The following is a 19,102-nucleotide window of genomic DNA, read 5'->3' on the forward strand; positions in this document are numbered from 1 at the left end:
GCTTTCTTTATACCATAGAGATTATATCCTAGACAGGCTGATCTTGGCCAGGCTCGGAGGACTTTCGTTTTGGGGGCGCCATGTTTTTTTTTAGCCTTTTCAAATGAATGCAGGAGAGTCAGAGAAGGTACGCAATGTAAAGAGTTTATAAAATTACATATATATCATATATATTACATATATATCACAGACCATACAAATCAAAGGAACCTTTATCTATTTATTAGTATTAAAATATTACATACACAAAAAGCCACAACAGCAGATATTCTCATTCAATGTCGCTCTCTCTCTCATATTATTTACAGTAGAGTCTCACTTATCCAACATAAACGGGCCAGCGGAACGTTGGATAAGCGAATATGTTGGATAATAAGGAGGGATTAAGGAAAAGCCTATTACACATCAAATGAGGTTATGATTTTACAAATTAAGCACCAAAACATCATGTTTAACAACAAATTTGACAGAAAAAGTAGTTCAGTGTGCAGTAATGTTATGTTGTAATTACTGTATTTACGAATTTAGCACCAAAATATCATGATATATTGAAAACATTGACTACAAAAATGGCTTGGATAATCCAGAAGCTTGGATAAGTGAGACTCTACTGTATGGAGTTTTATATACAGTAGACTCTCGCTTATCCAACATAAACGGGCCGGCAGAAGCTTGGATAAGCAAATTTCTTGAATAATAAGGCGGGATTAAGGTAAAGCCTATTACACATCAAATTAGGTTATAATTTTACAAATTAAGCACCAAAACATCATGTTATGCAACAAATTTGACAGAAAAAGTAGTTCAATACGCAGCAATATTATGTTGTAATTACTGTATTTACGAATTTAGCACCAAAATATCATGATATATTGAAAACATTGACTACAAAAATGCCTTGGATAATCCAGAGCCTTGGTTAAGCGAGGCTAGGATAAGTGAGACTCTACTGTATTTTATTTACATTTTTTAAGATAAGACTTTGAAGTCCAGATGTGTTAGGCATGATGTCATGGGTGCCTTGGTGGGTTTAAATTAAATGGTTTGGTTTCAAGCCTCTCAGAGGAGACAACGTTGCTAATGGGGATCGGTCTCCTATTCGTACTTCGAAATTCATGGTTCCTGTATTGTCAAGATTCCTGTTTCATGTTCCTGTTTATGCCTATGTATCTTTGGAGAATATACGTTGGAGAGCTTCTTGTGTTCAGGTTCATGGATATACCTTTGAATTAATTCTGTGTTCTTAGATTCCTAGGTTTTGGCGTTTAACCTGGAATTTTTGGATTACTGCTACTGAACTTTGGCTTCTTTTGTGTATTGCATTGAGTCCCCTTTGGGGTGAGAAAAGCGAGATATAAATCTAGTAAATAAATAAATAATAAATTCCAGCATTGAACCATGGCAAATTGGTATCAAACTGTATTCGACCTACAATGTGTAGATGCACTCACAGTTAGATTTGGAGCACATTGGCCCTTCTACTCTGCCTTATAATCCATGTTATCAAATAATCTATATTATCTACAGTAGAGTCCTGCTCATCCAATGTTCTGTATTATCCAATGCAGTCTGCCTCCCACCCAGATCCACAGCTGTTTCTCTAGGCAGGCAAAGATCACAGATTTTTTAAAATCTTCACAGGACTGATTTTTTAATGAATTTAACTTCCGACAATGTTGTTACTGTAAGTTAATTTTATGCAATTCTATCTTTTATTTGTAGTCAATGTTTTTGGAGTCAATGTTTTCAATGCATTGCGATGTTTTGGTGCTAAATTTGTAAATACAGGAATTACTACATAACGTTACCGTGTATTGAACTTCTTTTTCTGTCGATTTGTTGTAAAACATGATGTTTTGGTGCTTAATTTGTGCTGGTCTATGACCGAAATAAATTATTTGATTTGATTTGGTGCTTAATTTGTAAAATCATAACATAATTTGAAGTTTAATAGACTTTTCCTTAATCTTTCCTTATTATCCAACATTTTCACTTATCCAACGTTCTGCCGGCCCATTTATGTTGGATAAGCGAGACTCTACTGTACTTTGAACTGGATTATATGAGCCTAAACTGCCATATAATCCAGTTTAAAGCAGATAATCTGCATTTTATATGGCAGAGTAGAAGGGGCCTTGTTGTGTTGGAAAAATCAATGGTTCTGTCCCCAACCATTTGGTGCCCAATTATCTTTTTTATATAGGAAATAAATGGGTAAGATGTATTGTCTTCGGGGCCATGCAAATCGGCACAAAGTTGATATTTGCAGATGCCAAACGGGGCAAAACACCACAAATTCGCCGGATAATAGGACTCTAAGAAAATGAGGGTCAGGAATAGTTCCTAGAATTAGATGACTCAATTAACCGCAACAAGCAGGACATTTCTGGGCGGCCAACGCCGCCGCAAATTCCGCAATCTGGCAACACGCTGTGCGCTGGAGTATCTCCTTTTATTTGTTCTAAATATACCGACGGCACTTCCCAGCAATTCCAACTGGGTAAGGCAGGTGGTCTTCAAGGGCAACCCGATGTCAAGGAGGACCAAGATACGTCCCTGAGAAAATGTCCTGAAGAGATTCTGGGAACCAGAAAGGAGGCCACCTTACCGAGAAAGCCCCATACCTAACATTGGTTATGGGGCCATCTGGAACTGGCACGGTGTTTTCCAAATATTTGGAACATAATCCTCAAAGTTGTTGTTTCTTCCAAGAGGTTTCTCTTGGGTTGACACTGGCTTAGCTTCACCTGAGGTTTTGGAGACAAATAAAAGAGACGATAACTGGCTGAGGATAATGGAAGCTGTAGTCAACTATAGCTATTTACTCCAGATTGAAAGTAAAAACGTGGCTCTGGGATCAGGCTTTCAGCAATTAGTAGACCTGGAATTACGTAAAATTTGACGGCGGAACGGCCTCGGACTATTATTTTTGGATGATGTTATTCTAATACTGAATGTAACTGTTTTTAAATGCTTTAATTGTTTAATATGTATTAATTTTAATTTTTTTTAAGTCATTGTTTGTATGTTTTCAAAGCGTCTAATGGTTGCCATATGTAAGCAGCCTTGAGTCCCCTTCGGGGTAGAGAAAGGCAGGGTAGAAATAAGGTAAATAAATCATAAAATAATTGAGGAAAGCTGCTCTACTTCCATCAGCACTATCTCTGGCTCTCTATATGTGGTTGGACTACAACTTCTATCTTCGTCTTTCCATGGGCTAAATGGACTAGAGACATTAGATTTTGCATCCAATAATATTGAGAGAGCCATACGATTCTCACTCCTGAACTACAGGAAGCTATCCAGGTTTTCAGACTATTTTGCAGCAAGACCACACGTCTTCAAAGGATGCATCTACACTGCCGAATAAATGGAGCTTGATACCACTTTAACTGCCAAGGAATCCTTTGGAAGTTCTAGTTTCACAAGGTCTTGAGCCTTCTCTGCCCAAGAGTGCTGCATAGGGAACTGAAGTCTGCAGGCAAGGTATAGAACAACAATAGTTTTCCACTTTTGGTAATCCACCATGTTTATTTTTCTCTCCATTGGTGCCCCAGAATGTGGTGCCTTGAAGACTACATGGCAGTGGAGCACATAAAAAAAGATAAGGAAGGCAGGAAGGAATGAAATTTGCACCACGAGAACACAGAACAACCATCACTGATGGCAAAGGTCTCCATGGTTGCTCAGTAGGCTTCCATGAGATGCATTAGAGGAGAGGGCTTAGACCTTCCCAACACCGGTGTCCATGGAGAGCTTGGACCTTCCCAAACTAAGTTTCCATAAAATGCAATTGTCCTAGGCCCAAGCTTCCATAAGATGAATCAGGTCACCAAACATCACCAACATCCATGTGGTTTGTGCCAGCTTTGCTCCTCACGGTTCCCTTCATCTCTTCCTATTGTCTTCCTTCTCCTCTGGGATTCTTCTTTTGGTCACAATGAATGTCCACACCCAGCAAGACAGGTTACACTGACTGGGGCTGTTGGGAGGTGTAGTACAAGAACATATCTTTAGAGCTGAGGATGCAGTACAAGATATGGCTAGGGCTGATAGGCGGTGCAGTACAAGAAGATATAACTTAGTCTAATGGTGCAGTGGAAAAATAAATCATTGGGGCCAATGGGAGATGCATAAGGCTAAGGCTGATGGTGCAGTACATATAGCTGGGGCTGATGGGAGGTGAAGTACAAGAACATATGGGTAGTGCTTATGTTGCAGTACAAGAACATATAGCTAGGGCTGATAATGCAACACAAGAACATAAGGCTAGGGCTGCGAGGAGGAAGAATCAAAGAATCGTAGAGTTGGAAGACACCACATGGGCCATCTAGTCCAACCCTCTACAATACAGCAAAAACACAATCAAAGTACCCCTGACAGATGGACATCCAGCCTCTATTTAAAAGCCTCCAAGGAAGGAGCTTCCACTGGACTCCGAGGCAGAGAGTTCCTCTGCTGAACAGCTCTTCTTACGGCCAGGGAAGTCTTCCTAACATTCACGTGTGACCCCCACTGACAATGGAAATTCGCCTTGATTTAGAGGATTTATAGTTCACCTACATCCAGAGAGCACTGTGAATGCAAACAACAATTGATCTGCACCAAATTTGGCACCCATACCCAATATGCTTAAATTTGAATACTGGTGGATTTGTGGTGGAATTGGCCTTGAGATTTGTTAATTGTAGGTACTGGAATTTATAGTTCACCAGCAATCAAAGAGCACTCCGCACCCTACCGATGATAGACCTGGACCTAACTTGGCAGACAGAACCCCCATGACCAACTAAACATACTGGAAGGATTTGACAGGATTGACCCATCACGGTGGGAGTTGTAGTTCATCCTGCAGCTGAAGAGCAGACTGAACCCCACCGATGATGCATCTAGAGCACATTTTGCCCAGCATGACAAACTTTAAGTATTGATAGAGTTTCAGGGGGTTAACCTGGCATGATGTGAGTTGTAGTTCACCCACAACCTTATGCATTTTGTAAAATAAAAAATGACTTCTTCTAATAACCCAGGCAACGGCGGGTACCCAAGCTAGTTAAGAGTATAAAACGAGAGCATTTTCTGGATGCTGGTTCCAACAGTCTGTTAGCCATCCAGGCAGGCTCCTTTTGGGTCCCAGCGTCACACTGGCCTGTCCGGATTATACTGGCTAGAGTTGGGGCTGCTGGATGGGTTGAGTGGTGCGACGTAGTCGAGGGGTGCCTGGGGCTGCTTGGCCCTGAGTCTTAAGCCGCCCAGGCTGGCACCACAGGGGTCCCTGTACATGTAGGGTGAAGGGGCACCGGCTCCGTATGTGGGTCCAGAAAGCCCCGCCGGGCTGACCAGGCTGTTGAAGTTCTCCAGTGATGCTGGGACGCCGGGTGCGGAGGGGCCTCCGGTGGTAGGGAAGACGCTCTGGGGTGGAAAGGCGGCATTGAGGCCCATGGAGTTGAAGAGCTGGAAGCCCTTGCCGTGGATGGGGCTGGCGTGGAGAGTCTTGGGGCCCCAGGCACCGTAGGCGTAGCTTGGGTAGAGGTCCTCGTACGGGTTGCCCGAGAAGCCGTTGAGCTGCGGGCCGAAGCCCCCTTTGCAGAGCTCCGACTGCTGCTGGTGGCGCTCCTTTTTGCGCCACTTGGCCCTCCGGTTCTTGAACCAAACCTGGGGAAACCGACAAAAAAGAGAAAGTCTTATGCAAAGAAATGGTTCCTTTTTGTGTCATTTGGCTCTCCCATTTTTAAACCTCTTCCACCCAGCTGTATTATAATAATACTAGCTGTGCCCGGCCACGTGTTGCTGTGGCTTATGGGAATAGCAGTGAATAGCCTCAAAGCCTGGCCATTTTCTTCTTATGGGAATCCTTATTTGGTGAACTGGAATACAGTGGAATAGTCTTGCTGCTTGGAAGGCTGGGTACTTGCATTCTAGGGGAATGGTTTTTTGGACTGCTAGAATTGCAATGAATAGCCTCGCTGCTTCAAAGCCTGGCTGCTTGCTATCTAGGGGACTCTTTAGTTGGCCAGCCTCAATACTACAGAATAGTATCACTGCTTCAAAGCCTGGCCATCTTCTACCAAGGTTAATCCTTTGTTGGTCTGGTTGAATTGCACTGAATACAGCCCGGAAAACAGACAACAACGCTGTGATCCCGGCCATGAAAGCCTTCGACAACACATCAACCTTTTAAATGTTTTTTAAAGTTAAAAGGGTATTAATGATGTTAGTCTCACCCGGATCCTGGGCTCGGTGAGGTTGGTCCATCCCGCGATCTCCTCCCTGGTGCTCATGTCCGGGTAGCGGTTCCGCTGGAATGTGGCCTCCAGCTCTTGCAGCTGTTGGCTGGTGAAGTGGGTCCGCTGCCTCCGCGGCTTCTTTTTACCCCGGTCTGGTTCCTCTTCGCCGCTGGAGTCGGAGGACTTGCACTTCTCTCCTGAAAAGGAGCCCAGAAGAGGGAAAGGTTGGCATCTCTCTCAAGGAAAACAGACTGGATACTCCTCATCCTACTGTTACGTTTTTCACCTTCCCATCCACTCTCCTTAGAACAGCGTTTCTCAACCTGGGGGGTTGAATTGAATTGCAATGACATAAAGCCGTAGAGCAGTGATTCCCAAAATGGGCGCTACCGCCCCCTGGTGGGCAGTGCAGCGATCCAGGGGAGCGGTGATGGCACCTACCGTGTTTCCCCGAAAATAAGACAGTGTCTTATATTAATTTTTGCTCCCAAAGATGCGCTAGGTCATATTTTCAGGGGATGTCTTATTTTTCCATGAAAAAGAATTCACATTTATTGTTGAACAAAAAATGAACATTATATACTGTACAGTAGTTGTCATCACAAACCAGCACAACCAGAAAAACTGTGAATCCTATCAAGAATTTCTTGTTACTACCAATATTTCCATGTACAACACTCTATGGTACGTACATTTACCGATCCTACATGCTCTGGTTTTCTGTTCAGCAGGCATGCTTCCAAACAAAAACTTTGCTAGGTCTTACTTTCAGGGGAGGCCTTATATTTAACAATTCAGCAAAACCTCTACTAGGTCTTATTTTCCAGGGATGTCTTATTTTCAGGGAAACAGGGTATTAGGACACGGGGGCGGGGCCAGGAGAGGGGCGGGGCCTCTTCCCAAGTGCCGGAGACAGGGCTGAGCACCGGAGGCGCCTGTTAGGACACAGGGGGCGGAGCTAGAGGAGTGGGTGTGGCTTCTTCCCAAGAGTCCGAGACAGGGCTGAGAATCTATACCTCTCCTGAGACGCTTGTCGGGACCCAGAGGGCGGAGCTAGGGAACAAGGCGGGGCCTCCTTCCAAGAGCCTGAGACAGGGCTGAGCCTCTATATTTCTCCTGAGAGGCCTTTTAGGACTAAAGTGCAGGGCTAGGGACTTGCCTCCTCCCAAGAGCCTCTGTATACCTCCCCTGAGGCACTTGTTAGAAAACGAGGGCGGGGTGTAGAGGTTCAGCCCCGTCAGGCACTTCGGAAGAGGCCCCGCCCCCTCCTCTAGCCCCGCCCCCTGTGTCCAGGACAGGGATAGAAGCTCAGCCCTGCCTCAGAGCTTGTAACTCCGCCCATCCCAGTCCTGGCTGCCCATTGGTAGCCCCGCCCACCTCCCCCTCCCAGCCCAGCATCTTGGACTAGGGGAGAGGCTCAGCTTTGAACTGAATTATCTGAGTCCGCACTGCCATATAATCCAGTTCAATGTAGATTTGATACAGCTGTGTGGAAGGGGCCTCAGAAAGCCTGGTGTTGTGGTTTGAAACTTAGATTCTGTCTCCAAACCCACTGGATGACTTCAAGGCAAGTCACACTCTCTCAGCCTCAGAGGAAGAGAAAGGCCAATCCCCTTGGAATAAATTCTGACAAGACAACTCTGGGAGAGGGTTGCCTTAGGGTCATCCTAGGCCTGAAAGGATGTGAAGGCACACAACAACAGCAACAACAACAACAACAACAACAACAGCGGCCAGCCTCCCAACAATCTGAGGAACTGTGAACTCTGTTTTAAGAAGTTTGAGTTGACATGGACCAATTAACATTTTTAGTGAAAAAGAACACAGATAAGGGGGTGAAAAAGAATGATTGGTCAACATTTGAGGATTATATAAATAAGCTTTACAACCTTTAAAGAAAAGAGACTGATATAAAAAGAATTTGAATAAATGGGAGAGAAAATACAAGTCTATGTGAGGAAGGGAAGTAAACATAAGGAAGGTGAACGGAAGCCCAGTGCAAAAGAACTTTTCTTTTTAGTATTTGTTTTTACTTTTTGAATTTTTACTATTACTATTTTTTATTTTTTTCTTATATATTTTTGGGGTTTTTATTATCTTTTTATTCTATTTTTTCCAGACTTTTCTACAAAATATGTTCTCACTCTTTCCTTGTATATTAGATATAAAACTGCTCAATAAAAAATTATTTTTAAAAAAGGACAGAAGCTAGTTCACAGTAAACTAGCGAGAGCACAGACACCACTTTGTGCCAAAATAGATGTGGAGGTGAAGAAGACCCTGAGTAATTGGTCAAGTTTAGATAAGCCAAGATATATATTCTTTGTTTACTGCGCCACACTTTGCAAGTATAACTTTTTTTGTGTGTGTACGGCTGTTTTGCCTTTCTCATAGCTATGATGAAAATAAACTTTGCTTTTGTACTCTCGCGAGACTAGATTTCTGTCTGATTGCTTCCTGTGCCGGAACTCTTTCTGAGATAAATTGCCTTACAGCTCCAGAGCTGGACATTTGGAAGTCCTTCGATGACCTGAAAGCTAGCCTTACCTCCGCTCTCCGTACTAGGCGTCCCGGTCCGCGTCCTGGACGGCATCCCCTCGGCGTTCCCATCCGTGGTTTGCAGCAAAGCCGACATATTCCCGAGGTTTGGAGACGGATCTGCTTGCTCTCAAGTCCTGTAGCTGCAAACAGTGCTCTTCTCTTTGGGCCAGTTGGATGTGAATTGTGAATTATGTCTCTGTTTTGGGCCCAAGGCGGGAGAACGACACGTCGGATGGGTCTCTTCCAAATCCTATGATTTTATGATACTAAAATGGTCCGAAACTTGGGATACTCCAGACAGCACAGGCTATCGGGTCAATGGGTCAAGCTCTTCCCAGTGATGACGTCTCTTCGTAGAGCCAACTTGGCCATCCTGCTCTCCAAGGGACATCTGAGGCTTCTTCGAGGCTTGGGAAGACCCGAGTTTCCTTTCCTTCTTCTCCCGGCTCCTTCTCTCGCATACTTGTGCCCCTTTCCCAGGGCTGCAGCCTAGAGAGGAGCGTGTCTTTCTCTCTGTGTGTGTGTGTGTCTGTGGGCATTTGTGTGTGTCAAATATCAGAGACAGCTGAGTCCAGTCTAACCAGGTGTCAATCAGCCATGGTCTCCAGGCTGGACGTGGGGACGGATGAGGGGACGGCAGCTGGGCGGAGGGAGGCGGCGCGAAATAGGCCCCTCTCGGCACCAGTTGTCTCCACATTTATGCGCTCCAGATGGAGTTTCATTCATCCTCGGGGCTTGTCTTGGGCACCGTCTTGGAGATGGACAGGCAAACGGGCCTCTTGGGTCGGAACAAAAGGCCTTCTAGAGGAGGACTCAGATTCCGTCATAGAACGCTAGCAATGGAAGAGACTCCTCCAACAGCCATGCAGTCCAACCTTCTGCTATCAAAGAAGACACAACCAAAACACTCTCAATAGATGGCCATCCAGCCTCTGCTTACAAAGAGACCTTCACACTGATATAGTCTATCTTCCACAAGGACTGGAAGAGATCCCAAAGGTCATCCAGTCCAATCTCCTGCTATGAACTAATTAAATAATGATTTAATCAGAGTTGAACAGTCATATCTTAAATTACAGTTTGATGTAAAGATTCAAAAACATTTAAACGACTGATGCCTCAATTAATGTAATTTTATTGGTATCTCGGCTTATACTGGAGTCAATGTTTTCCCAGTTTTTTTGTGGTAAAATTAGGTGCCTTGGCTTATATTTGGGTCGGCTTATACTCGAGTATATATGGTAATTGATTTTACTTTGGACTTATTTATTTATTTATTTATTTATTTCTACCCCGCCCTTCTCACCCGAGGGGACTCAGGGCGGCTTACAACAACCGGCAAAATTCAAGGCCAAACAGATCAATAAAACAGCAACACATTTAAAACCATTAACAACATTAACAACCATTAACTGATTCCTTCAATATATCCCCAATAGGAATCCTGGGTCCTTTTCTCTCTTGCCGGCTGACCCAAGCTGGCTGTCATCGTCCGGCCGGGCCAAACAGGCCTCCATCTGGCTAATCAGGCCTTGAAAGATGGGCCGGGAGAGTGGCCGCGTTGCCCTCCGAAGAAGGAGACGGTCGGGTTTCCACAGTTTCCGTTCCGCTGAATGATTGAAGAAGCCGGAGTATCCTTTCTTCCCTTCTTCTCCATCCAAGCCGCTCAGACAGGCTGGCTGCTGCAAACCTCTCGGGACTCCCCGCTCCTCCAGACGGATCAGGTTCTCCTGAAAATCCTTTCGCTTTGGAAGCAGATAGAGCTTCTTTCTATCACGGCCGGCGTCTCCCAGATGTGCCGGGTCTGTAACTCCCATCATCCCCACCTTGGTGATGCTACTTCAGCAATTCCTCCTGGTCCTCCAGGTGTAGTGACTTGAGGATGGATGCGTAGGTGGCTGTGGAGACCTATTCTTGACCCGCATGTTCTTCCGCAGTGAAGACATCACTTTACAGACAGACGGCAGTCCCAGTTAGGGTTGGCCTTCTTCTTGGCATGTTTCTCTCTTTCACCCTCCATCCATACCTTTTCGAATTCCACAGCACTGCTGGTCACAGCTGACCTCCAGTTACAGCACTCAAGGGCCAGGGCTTCCCAGTTTTTGGTGTCTTTGCCACAGTTGTTAAGGTTAGTTTTAAGCCCATCTTTCAATCTCTTTTCCTGTCCACCAACATTACATTTCCTGTTCTTGAATTGGTAGTATAGCAACTGCTTTGGGAAGTGGTGATCAGGCATTCACACAACGTGGCCTTCAGTCCAGGGGAGTTGATGGTGTAGGAACATCTCTTCAATGCTAGTGGTCTTTGCTCCTTCTTCCAACACGCTGACATTTGTCCGCCTGTCTTCCCGAGAGATTTTTTGGAGGATGGTCCAGAGAGCCCTACGATTCACTGTGTTCCAGCAGCCCAGGAGTGCATCTACACCAAGCATTGGCAAACTTTGGCCCTCCAGGTGTTTTGGACTTCAACTCCCACAATTCCTAACAGCCTACCGGCTGCTCTCTGAAGGAAAGTATATTAGAGGCAAAGATGAAGTATTTTGGCCACATGGTGAGAAGACAGGAAAGGTTGGAGGAGATAATGATGCTGGGGAAAATGGAAGGAAAAAGGAAGAGGGGCCGACCAAGGGCGAGATGGATGGATAGTATACTTAAAGGGACTGGCTTGACCTTGAAGGAGATGAGGGTGGCCACGGCCAACGAGATGCTCTGGCCTGGGATGGTCCAGGAGGTCACCAAGAGTTGGAAGCGACTGAACCAATAAACAAATAATAATAATAATAATAATAATAATAATAATAATAATAATAATAATACCAGACAAAAAACCAGTACAAGAAAACAGCACTACAAACTAGCGCAGACAGCTGGCACAACAAAACACTGCATGGAAAGTTCCTTGACAAAACTGAAGGAAAAGCTGATAAGGAGAAGACCTGGCTCTGGCTCACGAATGGGACCCTGAAGAAGAAAGGAGACAGAAGGCCTGATCCTTGCAGCCCAGGAGCAAGACATCAGAACGCAGATTAAAAACTTGGACAAAGATGTGATAACAAACACAGTCATGGCATGGGAGCGGCCCCTTGACTTTGGTGACTGATGGAGATACGGGGAGGGGGTGCCAGCCTTGCCTTGAGCTCCGGAGTTGGAGACATTTTGGGCCCCAAAGAGGAGGAATGCTTCCCAAGAGGCTGGTCTCTCAGCTGCCACAGCTGTCTCACAGATTCCAGCCTGTCTAAAGGCTGCCTTCGCACAGCTGTCGGGCCTTGGGGGATGTGGATGTGGGGCTGGGAACGGCCAGGGGCAGTTATTGCACATAACGTAATTTTAACCTCCAATTTCTGAATTCGCCCACTGCGCCTTGTTGAGCTGTTTTAAATTGATTTTATTGGATATTTTGCTTTTACAATAATAAAATAATAATAATGGTAATAATAATAATAAGAAGAAGATACCTGTCATAAGATATACTGCTGGCATCATAAACTGGACACAATTGGAACTGGACAATTTGGATAGACAAACAAGAAAACTCATGACCATTCATCATTCACTGCACCCTCGCAGTGATGTTGACCGGCTATATCTGCCTAGAAAATCTGGTGGCAGAGGACTCTTGCAAGTAAAACAAGCAGTCAAAGAAGAAGAACATGCCCTGGCAGAATATGTAAAGCAAAGTGAAGAACCTGCTTTGATTGAAGTCAAAAATCAGAAACTCCTCAAAGCACAGCAGACAAAAAACCAGTACAAGAAAACCGCACTACAAACTAAAGCTGACAGCTGGCACAATAATGGGACCCTGAAGAAGGAGACAGAAGGCCTGATCCTTGCACCCCAGGAGCAAGACATCAGAACAAATGCAATTAAGGCCAAGATTGAAAAATCAGCTGATGACCCAAAATGCAGACTGTGCAAGGAAACCGACGAAACCATGGATCATATCCTCAGCTGCTGTAAGAAAATCGCACAGACATACTACAAACAGAGGCACAACTATGTGGCCCAAATGATCCATTGGAACTTATGCCTCAAGTACCACCTCCCAGCAGCAAAGAACTGGTGGGATCACAAACCTGCAAAAGTATTGGAAAATGAGCATGCAAAGATACTGTGGGACTTCCGAATCCAGACTGACAAAGTTCTGGAACGCAACACACCAGGCATCACAGTTGTGGAGAAGAAAAAGGTTTGGATTATTCATGTCGCCATCCCAGGTGACAGTCGCATTGATGAAAAACAACAGGAAAAACTCAGCCGCTATCAGGACCTCAGGATTGAACTGCAAAGACTCTGGCAGAAACCCGGTGGTGATTGGCACATTGGGTGCCGGCACATTGGGTGCCGTGCCAAAAGATCTCAGCCGACATTCGGAAACAATAGACATTGACAAAATCACGATCTGCCAACTGCAAAAGGCCACCCTACTGGGATCTGCACGCATCATCCGAAAATACATCACACAGTCCTAGACACTTGGGAAGTGTTTGACTTGTGATTTTATGATATGAAATCCAGCATATCTATCTTGTTTGCTGTGTCATAATAAATAATAATAATAATAATAATAATAATAATAATAATAGAAGTGTCCGACGTGTGATCCAGTACAACAGCCAGTAGAGTGTCTGCTGTGGACTTATCTTGTTGTGTTTCAAATAATAATAATAATAATAATAATAATAATAATAATAATAATAATAATAATAATAATAATGAGGGTTGGAAGAGACCCCTTGGATCATTTAGTCCAATTCCCTTCTGCCTTTGTGTCATGGGGGCCGGATAAATAGCTTCGATGGGCCACATGTGGCCCGTGGGCTGTAGTTTGGAGACCCCTGGTTTATACCTTCGTCTCTTGTTTGGAGATGACCCAAGCCCAAAAAACACCGGAGACTTGGGGCCAAGCCTTGCGATCTGGCGACCCAAAGCCAAACAACCCACTTGGAAACTGGGGTGAGCGAAGGAGAAAGGTCTGCGAGGGGTCCCGTCCTTGCCCCCTTGGCCTTCTCCTCCTTCAGGCGCTGGAGCTCCAAGCACGACAACCATTTTAATGGAAGGCTATTTGGAGCCAGACTCTGGGCTCCTTGCCACCTTGACCTTCTGGACAAGCTAAATATGCTCCGCTGCAAACGAGTCGCTTTATTTATAGCTGCGATGACAGGCCTTCTGGGCAGCAAGTGTCACCGGGTCCAGTGGAAACGGGTCCCCGCGTCCCGCCCGGAAGGACCCGGGCATCCATTGGGCCCAAAAGTAATGAACTGTGATGGACAGTAATCCCAGATAAAGAGCCCGGGATTAACTAGCTGTCATTACGGGGAGACCCAGGAAACCCAAGCCGGCCGCGGGGCCTGATTGATGAGGGGAAAACTGGAATCGCTGCATCCTCAGCGCCTCGGCATAAGTAAAACCCCTAAAGGTTATTCAATGACTCACCGCATGGAGCCGGGATGTGGCTGTAAATACACCAGGTGCTGTCGTGTTAGGGATCTCGCCGGGACCCCCGACTGCCGTGTCCTCCTGGAGAAGGTGGCCAGCTGGGACCAAAGGGGGTCCCCAAAGGCCATCCAGTCCAACCCCCTTCTGCCAGGCAGGAAGACACCATCCAAGCTCTCTCGACAGATAGCCATTCCAGCTCTGCTTCATCATCATCATCATCATCATCATAGAATTCTAGAGTTGGAAGAGACCCCAAAGGCCATCCAGTCCAAACACCTTTTGCCATGCAAGAAGACACCATTTAAGCTCTCTTGACAAATGGCCATTTAGCCTCTGTTTCATAATAATAATAGTAATAGAATCCTAGAGTTGGAAGTGATCCCCAAAGGCCATCCAGAACAACCCCCTTTTGCCATGCAAGAAGACACCCTTCAGGCCCTCTCGACAGATGACTATTCAACCTTTGCTTCATAATAATAGTAGTGGTAGTAATAATAATAATGATACAGTAGAGTCTCACTTATCCAACATTCACTTATCCAACGTTCTGGATTATCCAACGCATTTTTGTAGTCAATGTTTTCAATACATCATGATATTTTGGTGCTAAATTCGTAAATACAGTAATTACTACATAGCATTACGAAATATGGAAGTATAGAACCCTGCGCAGTATGGAACCCTGCGCATACAGGGAAGCCTTAGCATTGAACGGTTGTGTTGTTAAAGTGCCAAGTATGGAACCCTGCGCAGATGGGGAAGCCTTAGCATTGAACGGTTGTGTTGTTAAAGTGCCAAGTATGGAACCCTGCGCAGATGGGGAAGCCTTAGCATTGAACAGTTGTGTTGTTAAAGTGCCAAGTATGGAACCCTGCGCAGATGGGGAAGCCTTAGCATTGAACGGTTGTGTTGTTAAAGTGCCAAGTATGGAACCCTGCGCAGATGGGGAAGCCTTAGCATTGAACGGTTGTGTTGTTAAAGTGCCAAGTATGGAACCCTGCGCAGATGGGGAAGCCTTAGCATTGAACGGTTGTGTTGTTAAAGTGCCAAGTATGGAACCCTGCGCAGATGGGGAAGCCTTAGCATTGAATGGCTGTGTTGTTAAAGTGCCAAGTATGGAGCCCTGCGCAGATGGGGAAGCCTTAGCATTAAACGGTTGTGTTGTTAAAGTGCCAAGTATGGAGCCCTGCGCAGATGGGGAAGCCTTAGCATTGAACGGTTGTGTTGTTAAAGTGCCAAGTATGGAACCCTGCGCAGATGGGGAAGCCTTAGCATTGAACGGTTGTGTTGTTAAAGTGCCAAGTATGGAGCCCTGCGCAGATGGGGAAGCCTTAGCATTGAACGGTTGTGTTGTTAAAGTGCCAAGTATGGAACCCTGCGCAGATGGGGAAGCCTTAGCATTAAACGGTTGTGTTGTTAAAGTGCAAAGCATGGAACCCTGCGCAGTCTCTTCCAACTCTCCAATTTTCCACCTGCAGTCTCAGAACCACCCCAAGGTTCCTTGGTCTTCAGGGGAGGCTTGTTTGTGCAGTCCTATCCTTTTAAGGCCGGCTGTGACTACAAGGGCAGATGTGACTTCACAGTCAGTCAAGTAACAATGGGGAGAGGTGGGTCATGGGGCAAGCAGCAACCAAGGGGGCTGCGGGAGAGCTGGAGGGAACCCTGGGCTTGTCGGGGTAAGGGAAGAGGTGACTTGGGATGAGAATAGAGATGGACCACCCCTGGTTTAAGATGCGCTGTGACTTTAAGAGCCAGGTGCTGCCAAAGGTATGCCAGGGGGAGACATGGAAGGGAAACTTTTGTCTCAATGCAAGTATTGGACTAGAGCAGTGGTTCTCAACCTTCCTAATGTCACGACCCCTTAATATAGTTCCAACATTATTTTCGTTGCGACTTCATAGGTGTAATTTTGCTACTGTTATGAATTGTAATGTAAATATCTGATATGAAGGATCTATTTTCATTCACCGGACCAAATTTGGCCCAAATACCCGATACGCCCCAATTTGAATACTGGTGGGGTTGGGAGGGGATTGAGTTTGTCATTTGGGAGTTGTAGTTGCTGGGATTTATAGTTCACCTACAAACAAAGAGCATTCTCAACTCCACCAACGATGGCATTGAACCAAATTTGTCACACAGAACTCCCATGACCAACAGGAAATACTGGAAAGGTTTGGTGGGCATTGACCTACATCCAGAGAGCACTGTGGACTTCAATGATGGATCTGGACCAAACTTGGCACAAATATTCAATATTAGAGCCCTTCCAGACAGGCCGTATTTGAACTGGATTATATGAGTTTATACTGCCATATAATCCACGGCACGGACACAGATGGTAGCTATTAGTCAGAGATATAATGGTAGTGTTACCATCTACTCCTCCTCATAAGCCAGTGAGCAAAGGTATGTCTTCAGCTGTTTCTTGAGGGTGGGAAGGGAGGGGGCCATCTTTTAATTCCAATGGAGCCATGGATTCAAACTGGAGGAAAAAGCTTCCACCTAAACATTAGGAAGAACTTCGTGGTGGTAAGAGCTGTTTGGCAATGGATTACGATGCCTTGGAGTTTCCTTCTCTGGAGGTTTTTAAGCAGACCATGCATGGTCATCTGTCAGGAAGGCAATGGTTGGGTGTTCCTACAAGGTCGGACTGGATCCGTGATTCTCAACCTGGGGTCCCCAGATGTTTTTGGCTTTCAACTCCCAAAAAACCTAACAGCTGATAAACTGACCGGGATTTCTGGGAGTTGTAGGTCAAAAACATCTGGGGACCCTAGGTTGAGAACCACTGGACTGGATGGTCTTTGCAGTCTCTTCCAACTCTAGGATTATATGGTTTTCCCTGTACTTTCCTTGGCTCCTGTTTGAGCGCTTTCCTCTCTTTCTCAGTCTTCCTATTCCCTTCCGCTAGGTTCAGCCGCTTTAGACATGGCCCTGGGTCCTCTCATCTTCTTTGCGGTGATGGCGCTGGTCTACCACCCCTTGATGGTCAGCGACGACACGGACCCTGCGACGCAGGACCGGATCCAGCAGCACGAGGAGCTGTTGAACAAGGAGATGGACCACTTGAAAGTGGAGTTTGAGGAGAAGGCCTGGAACTGGGTCCCAAAGCAGACGCTGGAGAAATTGGTGGCATCCAACCTGCCAGAGGAAGATGGGACCTGGGATGGTTGGCAATACGTGGTCCTCATCATCCTCGTCGTCTTTGGCTGCTGCAGGCACACGATGGAAAAGGACACCCATTGCGACTCCAGCACAGACGGCTCCACCACGTCCACCACGGACGAATATGACGACGAGACGGACGTGGAGCCGGGAGTTGGCGAACTCAACCAGAAGAAGCTGGAGGACTTCTACGACCACCATGTCGGGATGGAAAGCGATGATTTGAAGAGCATGTGCGACTTTGTGGAGAGCTTTGTCAACGACTTGTTGGAGGAAGGCCGGAAAGCCCTTCCGCACCAGAACACCCTTCCTCTGATGGAAACCTGCATCGGGGTGGGCAGCGCCTTTGAAGGGTGGCACACGCAGCAGCTGTCGAAGCCCTTCACCGTCCTGGTGCCCCTCCTGCCGCCCAAGGGCCATTCCTTCCAAATCGAAAGCAGCGACGCCCAGGGCGGACCCGGCAAGCACGGCCACATCTTGGTGGAGATGGACTGCGTCTGCAAGAGGGAGCGGCTGCTGGGAGACGTGGTGTGCTTCCTCCACCACCCAGACCGAGAACTGAGCGAAGAAGGCGCGTTCCTCCTGCACATTCTGTGCACCAGTTCCCACCTGGATGTGGGGAAGACCGTCCGCTGGTACCAGAGTCTGGTGGTCAAGGCTTGGAAGAACCTCCGTGTCAAGTACACCCTCGACTTCACACTCCTGCCGTCGGCCACAACGTGCCGGATGAAGCTGGCTTTCCGCTCCGGGCGGACCATTCTGGTGGACATCACCCTCGGCGTCCAGCAAGGAGACTCCTCGGTCTACCTGGTCACCCACTGTGACGATGCCAACCCTGCAAAAGGCACCGTTTGGCTGAAAACCTTCGCCGTTCAGGAGCTGCTCTTCTTCAAATGGGTCGGACAACGGGTGCCCGAACGGAGCTGCCACCTGAAGTGTCTCCAGATCTTGATGTATCTCAGGGAATCCAGCAGTCCGCCCAATAAGAACCCCGTCCTCACTGGTTACCATTACAAGACTTGCTTGATGCACCTCTTGCTCCTGCGGCCGCTCTCCGACTGGAACCCCGAAAACCTGGCAACGAGGCTCCAAGAAATCCTCTTGTTCTTGCACAAGGCGCTGCAGGAGAAATATCTCGAGCACTTCCTGATCGGGAACATCTCCTTGCCGATCCAGATCCCGATGCCGCAAGGCCTCCGGAGCGCCGAACCCGTCAATCTTTTCAGTCACTTGGCGGCTGACCATGGCCTCCACGCCGAAGCCGTGAAGGAGGTCGCAGAGATCGTGGAACGAGTAAAGGCCCTCTACTCAAAGCATGGCTCAGCTCCATTCCCAGTGTCCCATTGAGGAACCATACAGCCTAATGGCGGGGAAAGTGGTTGATACTGGTCCCAATGGTTCTAAACAAAGTTGGGTTAGACACACAAGGGAGCGGTGATGACACCATTGAAGAGCGATCCAGATTTGGCTGTTTTCCTAAGTCATGCTTTAAGGATAAGGCAGATAAAGGGTTTCAGATCAATGTCCTTGCAGCAGCTACGCTTCTGTATTTTTATATCCCCCGGTTCCTAACAGATTTGCTCTATTGGACTTCAAATAAAGGCTTCAGAAAGCTGTGCTCTCAAATTTTATCTGAATATGGGTTTGTTTATTATACGCCATCTACTTTCCCTGTTCTGCAATGTCTCCAACTATAGGAAAAGTTGTAACTTTGGGTTCATTTGCACTGTA

At 46.4% G+C, this 19,102-nt stretch overlaps 2 protein-coding genes across 3 annotated transcripts; one reads left to right on the forward strand and one right to left on the reverse strand.

Moving 5' to 3' along the window:
- The first annotated feature begins 3 nt into the window (after positions 1-3).
- Positions 4-18,997, forward strand: itpripl1 (ITPRIP like 1). 2 transcript variants are annotated; one of them, XM_003229260.4, is made up of 2 exons: positions 4-127; positions 17,118-18,997. In XM_003229260.4, exon 2 carries the CDS (start codon positions 17,135-17,137, stop codon positions 18,716-18,718), a length of 1,584 nt encoding a protein of 527 aa, XP_003229308.1. In that variant the 5' UTR covers positions 4-127; positions 17,118-17,134; the 3' UTR covers positions 18,719-18,997. The 2 variants fall into 2 exon arrangements, with proteins under 2 accessions (XP_003229308.1, XP_062817364.1); XM_062961294.1 differs by lacking the exon at positions 4-127 and adding an exon at positions 15,817-15,970.
- Positions 2,439-9,733, reverse strand: LOC100558975 (pituitary homeobox 2). Its single transcript, XM_003229261.4, has 3 exons — positions 8,775-9,733; positions 6,225-6,424; positions 2,439-5,655 (listed from the first exon to the last, which is right to left on the reverse strand). Exons 1-3 carry the CDS (start codon positions 8,860-8,862, stop codon positions 5,140-5,142), a joined length of 804 nt encoding a protein of 267 aa, XP_003229309.2. The 5' UTR covers positions 8,863-9,733; the 3' UTR covers positions 2,439-5,139.
- Positions 18,998-19,102: the final 105 nt, after the last annotated feature.

The sequence above is a fragment of the Anolis carolinensis genome, unplaced genomic scaffold, assembly GCF_035594765.1.
Source record: "Anolis carolinensis isolate JA03-04 unplaced genomic scaffold, rAnoCar3.1.pri scaffold_8, whole genome shotgun sequence".
Classification (NCBI taxonomy): Eukaryota; Metazoa; Chordata; class Lepidosauria; order Squamata; family Dactyloidae; genus Anolis; species Anolis carolinensis.